Source organism: Chiloscyllium plagiosum, chromosome 48, assembly GCF_004010195.1.
Source record: "Chiloscyllium plagiosum isolate BGI_BamShark_2017 chromosome 48, ASM401019v2, whole genome shotgun sequence".
NCBI classification, from domain to species: domain Eukaryota; kingdom Metazoa; phylum Chordata; class Chondrichthyes; order Orectolobiformes; family Hemiscylliidae; genus Chiloscyllium; species Chiloscyllium plagiosum.
The window spans coordinates 6,704,591-6,716,966 of record NC_057757.1 but is presented as its reverse complement, the minus strand read 5'-3'; the positions used below and the strand labels follow the sequence as shown (position 1 = coordinate 6,716,966).

Genomic DNA, 12,376 nt, shown 5'->3' with positions numbered 1-12,376 from the left:
CATAGTGTTCAGGGATGTGCAGGTCAGGGTGGATTGGCCATGCTAAATTACCCCATAGTGTTCAGGGATGTGCAGGTCAGGGTGGATTGGCCATGCTAAATTACCTCATAGTGTCCAGGGATGTGTAGGTTAGTATGGATTGGCTGTGCTAAATTACCCCGTAGTGTTCAGGAACGTGCAGGTTAGGTGCTTTGTCGGGGTAAATGTAGAATAATAGGTCTGGGTGGGTTACTCTTTGGAGGGTTGCTGTGGGCTTGTTTGGCCAAAGGGCCTGTTTCCATACTGTAAGGATTCTGTAATGATTCTATCCTACATAGAGAGGCATTGAAAACTGAAACAAACAAGTGTTAATGAGTCTACGCAAACTGTTTGTTCGAGCACAATTTGGATACTGTGCATAGTAATGGATACCCACAATAAAAAGACTGTGGAATGTCATGGATTCTCAGAGTATGACTGCCAGAATGAGAGGATGTAGCAATATGAGGGAATTGGAAAAGACTTGCTGTGCATTCAGTGGAGCAGGGAACTTTAACATAGCTTTTATAGTCTGCAAAGACACCAAATGAAAGGGGCAATAGAAACAAATTTGGTAGTGACTATTGAAGGAGATTTGGATAAATGCCTGAAATAGATGACAATTTCAGAGCAACGCATAAAGCTGTGGTATCGGGTCGAAGACACAATAGCTCAAACACATGCCAACAGGTTCAAGAACAGCTTCTCCCTTGCTGAATGGACCTCTCCAAGTTCATGTTTAATTTTAATTTTGTTTTTTGTGCACCTTCGATGCAGCTTCCTCGCTCTGTTCAGTCACCCTCTGATCCTTGTATGTCATGATCTGCCTGTAACTGCAAGCAAAACAAAACTTTGGTATACGTGGCGATAACAAATCAAATCAAATCAAAGAGTTGGGGCCCATGAATCATAGAGTCATACAGCACAGAAATGGAGAGTTCAGCCCAACTTGTGCATGCTGTCCAGGTTTCCTAAGCTGAACTCGTCCTGCGTTTGGCCCATATCCCTCTAAACCTTTCCTGCTCATGTACCCATCCAGACACCTTTTAAATGTTGTACTTGTGCCAGCCTCCACCATTTCCTCTGACGTTTCATACTCGCATCACCCTCTGTGTGAAAAAGTAGCCCCTCAGGTCCCTTTTAAATCTTACCCCCTCTCACCTTAAACATGTGCCCTCTCGTTTTGGTCTCCCCTACCCTGGGGAAAAGACTTTGGCCATTCACCTCATGAGGCAAATTGAATATCTAGCATAGTCATAGTTAAAAATCACAAACATACCAGGTAGTCCAACAGGTTTAATTGGAAGCACTAGCTTTCGGAGCGCTGCTTCTTCATCAGGTGGTTAGTGGAGCAGCGTTCCCAAAGCTAGCACTTCCAATTAAACCTGTTGGACTATAACCTGGTGTTGTGCGATTTTTAACTTTGTACACCCCAGTCCAACACCGGCATCTCCAAATCATAGCAGAGTCATGACCATCAAGGATAATGTGCACTAGAGTGAGACTTGCAATCAAAATTTTCCTGACCCAGAGGCAACCGTGCAGCCAAGCTGACACAGTGACAAGGCTGCACCTACCAGCTTATTTGTTTTACTCAAGCCGAAAATGTTTCTGGAAGAGCTAAACTGCCCTTCGCAGCTACTGGCAAGTCAAGAGTTGACTTCTTTTACAGGCAAGGCTGGACTGGTCTTAATTGATGAGGTTGGACAATCATCACTGTTGTTGTGAAGGCTTCACTTCTCCCACTGTGCTGCAGGCAAGGCTGGACCAGCCATCACGGAGTGCAAACTGATATTTACGTAGCGCCTTTCGCACCGGCACGGGAATATTGCGAAAAAGAAATGCCAGGGCCCTTATGTTTGTTTTGAAGCATACTGTCTGGGTGGCATGGTGGCTCAATGACTCAGTGGTTAACACTACAACCTCACAGTGCCATTGGTTCGGGTTCGATTCCAGCCTCAGGTGACTGGCTGTGTGGAGTTTGCACGTTCTCCCCGTGTCTGCATGGGTTTCCTCCCGCAGTCCGAAGATGTGCAGGCTAGGGTGGATTGACTATGTTAAATTGTCCCGTAGTGACCAGGAATGCGCAGCTTAGGTGGATTGGCTACGGGAAATTATCCTATAATGGGCAGGCTAGATGGATTAACCATTTGGTTTAGCTTTTATTGGTAGAGGGATTGAGTTTCGGAGCCATGAGGTCATGTTGCAGCTGTACAAAACTCTGGTGTGGCCGCACTTGGAGCATTGTGTACAGTTCTGGTCACCGCATTCTCGGAAGGATGTGGAAGCTTTGGAAAGAGTTCAGAGGAGATTTACCAGGATGTTGCCTGGTATGAAAGTAAGGTCTTATGAGGAAAGGCTTAGGGTCTTGAGGCTGTTTTCGTTAGAGAGAATAAGGTTAAGAGGTTACTTAATAGAGATATACAAGATGATCATAGGGTGGACAGTGAGGGCCTTTTTTTCTTCAAATGGTGATGGCTAGCATGAGGGGATATAGCTTTAAATTGAGGGGTGACAGAAATAGGACAGATGTCAGAGGTAGGTTCTTTACTCAGAGGGTAGTAAGGGCATGGAATGCCCTGCCTGCAACAGGAGTGGACTCGTCAACTTTAAGGACATTTAATTGGTCCTTGGATAACCATATGGATGATGGAATAGTGTAGGTTAGATGGACTTTAGCTTGGTTTCACTGATCGGCGCAACATCGAGTGACAGTGGGAAATTCAGGGTTACTGGAATGGGATTGTGTTTGGGTGGAATGCTCTTCAGAGAGTTGGTGTGGACTTGTTGGGCTGAATGGCCTGCTGCCACACTGCGGGGATTCTATGACCCTACTGTAAGCAGGTCACACAGCAACCAGACGCCTGGAGGAAGAACACCTCATCTTCCGCCTCGGAACACTTCAACCCCAGGGCATCAATGTGGACTTCAACAGTTTCTTCATTTCTCCTTCCCCCACCTCACTCCGGTTCCAAACTTCCAGCTCAGCACTGTCCACATGACTTGTCCTACCTGTCTATCTTCTTTTCCACCTATCTACTCCACCGTCCCCCCCCCCGACCTATCACCTTCATCCCCTCCCCCACTCGCCTATTGTACTCTTTGCTACTTTCTCCCCACCCTGCTCTATCATTTGTAATAGGGGACTCTGCCACTACATCACTATAGATTCAACAACGCAAGTAGGTGAAGTCTCCAAGATCTGTAGTGTAGTGAATAACCTAGAGGTTACAACAAGTACGTGTTCCCAGTAGTGACCTGTTTCAGGTGATCCGAGGTAAGATGGAGACAGATCTTTGGTAACCTCAGGACGTAGTGATGATATCATGAGCATGTTTCTTGAAGACCAATTACAATACTCATTGACAGATGTATCATAAACATATGGATGATAATTGAAGGTTAGATGGGCTTCAGATTGGTTTCACTGGTCTGTGCAACATCGAGGGCCGAAGAGCCTGTACTGCGCTGTAATGTTATGTGTTCTATATGTTCTATAACATGAAGCACAGCTGACAAAACCCCAGCCCGCGGTTGTAACTAAACCAGTTTTACCCCTGCTGTAAGCAGGACTTAGGCCAGAAGTCAGAACACTTCTCTGAACAAAACAACAAACCATTTCATACAGAAGCACAGCCATCTGCTGGCAGGAGTGTAGTACCATTGCAGCAAAAATTAGCTTGCTGTTTTTTGGCCAAATTAAAAAAGGCAAACACTTTAGAGTGGAGGACTAGTCTCTTTTAACTACCTTCCACTGATTTATGAGCACAAGGAAAGGGCAACATGCACTCTTATTTTGTTTTTACGAACTGAATTTCTCACCGGTCTGCCTTTTCCCTTACGACTCGTCAGTGTGCAAATGTGAATGTGACCACTTGAGTGTGGTTCTGCCCGCTTTTGTTCCGGCTCACTGACATGTTGTTAGGGCATCAGGAAGGAAGTCGCCAGGCATTATAAATTCGGAGAACAGTTTCCTTCCTTGAAGGATGAGGGGTATCATCTTTAAAACAAAAGTGCACAAAGCAAACTGCACTGCATAACTTTTACTTACAACTCAAATAAAAGGCTTTGCACTTTCGAATAAAGCAGAACGCCTTATGCATACGTCTTAGGTCACGTAAGTTATGCCACCAGAAACCAAGTGCTAGATTAACTCTGCGTGTGGGGTGGATAGCTCAGTTGAGTAGAGTCTGGTGCAGGAAAATGCCAAAGGTGCTAGTTCCAGCGTTGCACTGTCCGAGGTAGCTCATGCAGACCCGCTGCTTAACTTGTCCCATGTTTGGAGTATTGTACAAATAAATGTCTTTCTCTCTCTCTCATGGAGTGAGATGCCTATGGTCCTTTGTGTCCAAGGCTAATTACCTTATCTGTTGTGGTGTGACATATTGCATCACGGAAAACAGAGAAAAGAAGAGAGGAGTTCCCAAGTGTTGCAGTCAAGTAATGTGTGTGCAATGCATCCATGTTACAATATTACATGAACAGCCTTCAATGAGAAGCTTATTGGGCTCTTGGGATACTTGTTTCACTGCTGCAGATTGGCCACTGTATCTTCAAGACCCAAGCTTTGGAATTTTCTCCTTAAACCTCTCCTGTTCCTCTAGCTAGAGTCATAGAATCATACAGCATGGAAACAGACCCTTCAATCCAACCAGTCCATGCCGACCATAATCCCAAACTTAACTCGTCCCACCTGGCTGCGCGTGGCCCATATCCTTCCAAACATTTCTGTACTTACCTAAATGTCTTTTAAAGGTTGTAACTGTACCTGCATCCACCACTTCCTCAGGAAGTTCATTCCACACTTGAAATGCTCTCTGTGTAAAAAAAGTTGCCTCTCATGTCTTTTTTTAAATCTTTCTCCTCTCACTGTAAAAATATACCCCTAGACTTGAAATCCCTTACCCTTGGGAAAAGACAATGCCATATCTATGCCCCTCATGATTTTACAAACCTCTGTAAGGTTACCCCTCAACCTCCTACACTCCAGTGAAAAAATTCCCAGTCTATCCAGCCTCTCCTTATAACTCAAACCTCCTCTCCTTTACAACACAGCTCCCTCATATCTACCTGTGTGATCACATTTTTTGGTTACCTGTCCTAATGTTGCCTTTTGTAGTTCATATCAGAAATCATAGAATCCTCTACAGTGTTGAAACAGGCTAATTGGCCCAACAAGTCCATACCGACACTCCAAAGAGTATCCCACCCAGACCTAGGCTCAGTGTTAAATTTTTAATTCATTTACTGGTTGAGAGCATTACTGACTATGCCAGTATTTACTGCCCAACCCTAATTGCCTAGAGAATGGATAAGATATGGGTGTGGAGTCACGTGTAGGCCAGACCAGGTAAGGACGGCAGTTTCCCTCCCTAAAAGACATGAGCAAGCAAGCTTTGCCCTGACAATGGTTATCATTAGAGTCTTAATTCCAGACTTTTATTGAATTCAAATTCTACCATCTGCTGGGACAAGATTCAAACCTTAATTGGGCCTCTGGATTAACAGTTGAAAAGTGTGGTGCTGGAAAAGCACAGCCGGTCAGGCAGCTTCTGAGGAGCAGGAGCTGATGAAGAGCTCATGCTTGAAACCGCAACTCTCCTGCTCCTCGGATGCTGCCTGACCAGCTGTGCTTTTCCAGTGCCACACTTTTCGACTCTGATCTCCAGCATCTACAGTCCTCACTTTCTTCCCTCTGGATTAACAGTCCAGTGATAATAACTGGACTGTTAATTTGTCGAGTTGTCTTGGGACGTTTTGCTGCATTTAATTGCTGTAGGGATGCTTGTCATTTGTTGTTTCTTTAAGTGCTGTGTCTCCTGTGTCAGCCAACAGTCCTCATCCTTTAAGACCTCTGGCGGGTGGGTGACCTTGTTTTCAGGTCTTTGCCAAAGCTGAAAGTTGGCTGTGCCTTGTCAGGCCAGATTTGCCTTCCTATCTCCCTCCCTTTCTTTCATCTTGAAGAAGAAACCTTGCTAATTCTTACAGTGGGCCAACAATTGGGGGGCGATATGGTGACTCGGTTTGGAGCACTGCTGCCTCACAGTGCTAGGGATCAGGGTTTGATTCCACTCTCAGGCGGGTGCCCTTCTCCCCCTGTCTGCATGGGTTTCCTCAGGGAGTTCCAGTTTCCTCCCACAGTCCAAAGATGTGCAGGTTCGAGTGGATGGGCCATGCTAAATTGCCCATGGTGTCCAGGGATGTGCAGGCTGGGTAGATTAGCCATGGGAAATGCAAGGTTACAGGAATAGGATGGTGGGCTGGGTCTGGGCGGAAATGCTCTTCACAGGGGCACCGTGGACTCAGTGTGCCGAATGGCCTGCTTCCACACTGTAGGAATTCCACGAGTTGTCAAAATGTCACGTGGGCTTTGTAAAGTCCTGCGCCAGCGGCAGGGCAGCCAGAGGAACTGTAGCTGTTATTAACTCAATCGCTAGTTTCCTTGCTCATGGGCAAACATGATTGTTTACTGAAAGTGGCCTTCACCGATCCGCGCACTTTGTTTCCTTTCCAGATAAATATGTCTCCTGGGTTCAGTGCAGCAAGGAAAAGTGTGGGAAATGGAGACGTTTGGAAGACAATGTGGATCCAGCGACTCTGCCAGATGACTGGGTGTGCAGTCAGAATCCAGGTACCGAGAAGTAAAAACAATTATGCTATTGCTCCGACTAGTCTGTCTTCCACAGGAGGCACAGTCAGCTGAAGGTCATTACTGAATCAATTTTAACTATTATTGTCATAGCGCAGTGGGAACATTTCCCGCGTTAAAGGTGATAAATAAATGCAGGCTGTTGTTGTCAAGCTGTTAAGGACAACCACCTGATGAAGGAGCGTCGCTCCGAAAGCTAGTGCTTCCAAATAAACCTTTTGGACTATAACCTGGTGTTTTGTGATTTTTAACTGTGTCCACCCCAGTCCAACACCGGCGCCTCCAAGCAATGTTGTTAAGCTGGGTGAACGAGAGACCCTAGAGATTCAAATTCAAATTAAAAAATGAATGCAAGAATTTTCATAAGAATTCTGAAAATGTTTTGACCTAGGTATGATATTGAAGGCAAAAACTCTTGGGTTCATTCAAGGTCACATTGACTAATGCAGCACACACGGAGGTCATCGTATTTGTGTTGAACCGTTCATAGTACACTATCCATTCTGTTCTTTCTGCAATAGCCCTGCAAATCTTTAAGCATCTCCTCAGATCTATTTTAAAAGTACTAATTCAATTTGCCTTCGTTCCATTTTCAGGCTGCATTTTCCTGATCATAACAAGTCACTACGCTGAAACATTCTCCTCACCTGCCCTCCAGCTCTTTTGCCACTTCCCCTAAATCTGGTTCCTCTGATTACTGACTTTCCTTGTCAGGAGGAAACAGTTTCTCTTAAATTACTCATTCGAAAACTCCTGAACATCTCTATATTAAATCTATCCTCCCCCACCCATAGCCTTTTCCCTTAGCTCCAAGGAGAATAATCTCCAGACTCTCCACATAGCTGGGATCCCTCACCCATAGATGCTGTGAAACTTGAAAAGGTTCAGAAAAGATTTACAAGATTGTTACCAGGGTTGGGGGGTTTGAGCTACAGGGAGAGGCTGAACAGCACAAGAGCTATTTTTCCCTGGAACATTAGAGGCTGAGGGGTGACTCTATAGAGGTTTACAAAATCATGAGGGGCACGGATAAGGTGAATAGACAAGGTCATTTCCCCCGGGGTTGGGGGAGTCCAAAACTAGAGGGCATTGGTTGAAGGTGAAAGGGGAAAAGATTTAGAAGGGACCTAAAGGGTAACTTTTTCAGGCAGAAGGTGGTGCGTGTATGGAATGAGCTGCCAGAGGAAGTGGTAGAGGCTGGTACAATTACAGCATTTAAAAGGCATCTGGATGGATACATGAATAGGAAGGATTTGGAGGGATATGGACCAAGTGATGGCAATTGGGACTCGATTTATGTAAGATATCTGGTCAGCATGCATGAGTTGGACCGAAGGGTCTGTTTCCTCTCTATGACACTGGAACCAATTTCCTCTCCACCCTCTCCGTCAAAGCACTGACATCCTTACTAAAATGCAGTATCCAGATTTGGACAGAATATCTGAGATGAGACCTATGTTATTTTTAATCTTGGATGGTTGGTTTAAGATTGTCTAAATCGACCATTCGTTTGTGTCATCACATGAAACCATTCTGGCTCTCTCTGGTGGTCTTGGAAGATCCCATGGCATTTTAGGGATAAGAGCTACAGGCTCTATCTGTTGTACGTTGTCCAATATTTATCCCTCAACCAGAATTGCTGAAATAAAAATGCACTGGTCATCTGCTGTGTGCACATGGCAGCCCCTTTCCTATGCTGCATCAGGGGAGGCGATGGTCTAGTGGTATTATCGCTGGACTGTTAATCCAGAGATCCAGGTAATGCTCTGGGGAACAGGTTCAAATCCCGCCATAGCAGATGGTAGAATTTGAATTCAAGGAATGTCTATGATCTGCAGTTAATGAAGGCTGTTATCAATTACCACAAAAGCCCATCTGGTTTGCTCATATCCTTTAGGGAAGGAAGCTGTCATCCTTACCTGGTCTAGCCTACATGTGACTCCAGATCCACAGCAATGTGGTTGCCCTCTGGGCAATTAGGGATGGACAATAAATGCTGCCGCAGACAGTGACGCCCCCCCCTCCCTTGAATGAATAAGAAGAAACATGAGCATATTTCAAAAAGTGCTTTACCTTTCGGAGGTGTTGATGCTGCAGTGATAACGGCACTGGGCTACTGCCAAAGTTCCCTCATAAATATTCTTGCCAGAGCGACTTCCGAAACCGGATGTTGAAGTGTTGGCATGTGTGGGACCTCCGTGCGGTGTGCTTTCAAATCCTCCGCCTGTGGCTGTCGGAATTTAAATCCCATTAATCAATCCGGAATCGGAAGCTGGCCTTGGTGAAGGTGACCACAGGCTACAATCACATGCCTCTGCCAGGTACGTGATTGGCGGGTGGGACTAGAAAACAACAATGGATGCCCAACCCACTACCTGCCCACCCTCGGGCTCGAAGCCCACAATACAGAGGGTTTCGGATTTCGGGTAGGTGGATAAATAGTTGGGGTTGCTGTGGGCAGCCTGCTTTTCAAACATAGGTTTTTACAAGGCTGTCAAGAAAGCAGGAGTACTTCATTCTGGGATGCTGTTTTGTGTATCCCTGAAGATAGTAGCAATCGCTCTTGCCCCCACTTCCTTCCTACTGACCTGCTCTGCACCGCTCCAACCCCCAACTCTTGTTGCCCCACTCCCTAAGTTTGCCCCATGCTCCCACCTCGCCCTGCCATGCTATCCTGGAGTTTGCATTGCCCCAGGGTCTGTGATGTCCCCTTCATGGGTCTGGCTGCAGTAGCCTACATGAGCTGGAGTTGCTGGCCTGTTAGGTCGGATCCCCAATGAGTCTGCCCTTGTCATCTGCCATGTTATTGCTGCCAGGCTTCTGTCACACTTTTCAGTCAGGAAGGGGAGCAGTCCACCCCCACCTATGCTATCCATCCCCATGAAACTACTAGCAATTTGCATCAGAACCCACCTGGTTCATCAATGCAGGACATTGGTGAAGTCACGTTTGGAATGCTGAGTTCAGTTCTGGTCCCCCTGCTACAGGAAAGATGCTGTGAAACTTGAAAGGGTTCAGAAAAGATTGTTAGCAGGGTTAGAGGGTTTGAACTATAGAGAGAGACTGAATAGGCTGGGGCTATTTTCCCTGGTGCATTGAGGGGGTGACTTTATAGAGGTTTATAAAATCATGAGGGTGAATAGTCAAGATCCCCAGGGTAGGGGAGTCCAAAACTACAAAATTTGGTTGGCATGGATGAGTTGGACTGAAGAGTGTGTTTCCATCCCTATGACCACATGACTCTAATGCCCTTTAGAGAGGACAAACTGCTATCTTTACCCAGTATGGCATGCATGCAACTCCAGACCCATTTCCAACGTGGCTGACCCTTAACTACCCTCTGAAATGGCCCAGCAAATTAGGGGCGGGAAACAAATGATATCAACAACACCAGCAGATGAACAGTTTGTTTAAAAACTGTACATAAAGGGTCTTAAGATATGGGCGGTAATGGAAATTGCCTTTTTTTTTGTTTGCTTTGTTTTTCTTTTTATTCCCCAGACCAAGAGGACTTTTTCCCACAGTAATACTCTGGACGTGGCCAGCCGGCTCAGAGTCAGTCCTCAACTGAGGAGATTAGGGATTCGCTTTATAAATGTGACACAGCGAACCTTTTATTAACTGGCATCTATGAGACCAGGAGTGCGATCAAATATCAGTCATTCTGCTATAAAGTGCATTTCATTAACGCAAATTCACTGCGGTGCGATTGACGAATTAGGGATGGTGTTTCTACCCCGTGAGCTTTTAACACGTTACGTGATTACATCGGCAACACTTTAAGCGCTGTCTCTAAAGTACCATTTTTTGATAACACAGGGTTGCACAAGAACGCAACTATCGCATTATAGAAGAACTGACTGTCTACCGGACAATCAAAAGGTCCACATAATGAATGTAAAAATACAAACTGAGAAACAGAAACATAATCTGGGGAGTATGTACATCACTTAAATAATAATGCAACGTTTCCATAAATAAAGCTTACCAACAGAGAGCCTTTTCAGTCGCACCCTCAACTGACTATTCGCACCTGGTGGTGGCTCACAATAATACAGTAAACTTCATGGTATTTGAGGTACATATATTTTGCAGGCTTCTCAAGTGTTGGTTCGTAAAGTGCCAGTTAAAACAAAGTTTGCTGTATTTTTCTGTCATGAAGGGAAGACAATGTCCTGGTTGCAATCGCAGGTGCTTGCTCAGTCAAATGATGTTATTTTGAATAATGTTGTTGAACTGTGTGTTGCAGACCCTCTGTACAATATGTGCGACCTGCCAGAGGAGGTCTGGGATGGAAGAGAGAATGACGTTATTTATGCTGAGCTGGTTCCTGGTTCTATAGTGTGGGCAAAGCAGTTTGGGTACCCGTGGTGAGCTCATCAATATTTCTTTACAGTGGTCACAACCGTTCCTGTTTCTTTTTATACGCCTCCATTCATTTTTGCCGCCCACCTCCTGCTGGTTTTAAGATGCAGCGAAATGCAGAAGGAGGCTATTTGGCACGTCGTACCACTGCTGTAGTTTGAAGGTGCTATCCTATTAGTCCAGCACCCCAGCTCTTTTCACTGTATCCCTGGAATTTTCTCTCCTGCAATTTCTATCCAATTTGGGGAAAGGGGTTGCAGGCTCCTGCTGAGCCTGCTTCTATCACCTTTCAGGCGATGTGTTCCTGCGTAGAATAACGCTACTTAAAAAATGTTTTCCTCACCCTAAATGGTTGAAGATCGTAAGAAATAGGAACATGAGTCGGACACTGACCCTCTCATGCCTGTCCCGCCAATCAATTACATTAAGTCTGATCTATCCCCCCTCAACCCTTCTTTTGTGTCAGCTCCTCAGAACTCTAAACTCCCAGATATCCCCTAATCTTAATTTTATCTGCCTCCTTTTAAAGTACTTCCAATTACTAGTATTACTCTAGCCTCCACAACTCTCTGGGCTAGAGAATGCCAGACATTCACTAACTCTCTGAGGGAAGAAATTCCTTCTCATGTCAGTTTCAAATGAGTTTGAGACTCCCCCACTAGTGGAAACATTTTCCTTATATCTCTGCACTGTCAGGCCCCTTCAGAATCGGGTATATTTCAATAAGATCACCCTGCCCCAACTCCATTCTTCCAATGAATAAAGGCCTGACATGTTCAGCCATTCTTGATAAGTGAACCCCTTGAGCCTAGTAATTGGCCTAGTGTTTCTCTTTCAAAGTGTCTGTAATGCCATTATATCCTTGCTCACATACAGGGTCCAAAACTGTATATAATACTCCAGCTGCGACCTCACCTCCGCCCTCCCCGGTAAAGTTGCAAGAAGACTTCCCCATTTTTAAACTCCAAGCCCCAATTGATAAATTCAATTTGCTTTCTCAAATACTTGCTTCACCTGCATGCTAACGTTTTGAGTATGATGCACCCAGATCCCCCTGCATTTTCTTTTGGGCACTCTCTCCATTTTCAACAGCCCTTGTATTCTTCCTGCGAAGGTAATGAACTCACACTTTCTCGCATTAACCCCATCTGCCAAGTTCTTTCCCACTCACTCAACCTATCTAGAACCTTTTCAGATTCCCATGCCTTCATCACGACATGCCCTCCCACCTAGTTTTGTGTCCCCTTGGTTGCCAACCCACTCAGCCACTTATTTGTTATTATCCTCTGTGAAAACCCTTCATGTTTTCATTTACTGCACCCTTTGGCTTGCCTTAGTCGGTGG

General features: G+C 45.4%; 1 protein-coding gene across 1 annotated transcript in view; it reads left to right on the top strand.

Annotated features, from left to right (window-relative positions):
* LOC122544360 (zinc finger CW-type PWWP domain protein 1-like) overlaps positions 1 to 12,376 on the top strand; it is a 111,221-nt gene that overhangs the window by 53,217 nt on the left and 45,628 nt on the right. Inside the window, exons 9-10 of the mRNA XM_043683592.1 lie at positions 6,533 to 6,649; positions 10,917 to 11,037. Of these exons, the coding sequence (XP_043539527.1) occupies positions 6,533 to 6,649; positions 10,917 to 11,037 (238 nt within the window). The remainder of the gene's footprint in view (positions 1 to 6,532; positions 6,650 to 10,916; positions 11,038 to 12,376) is intronic.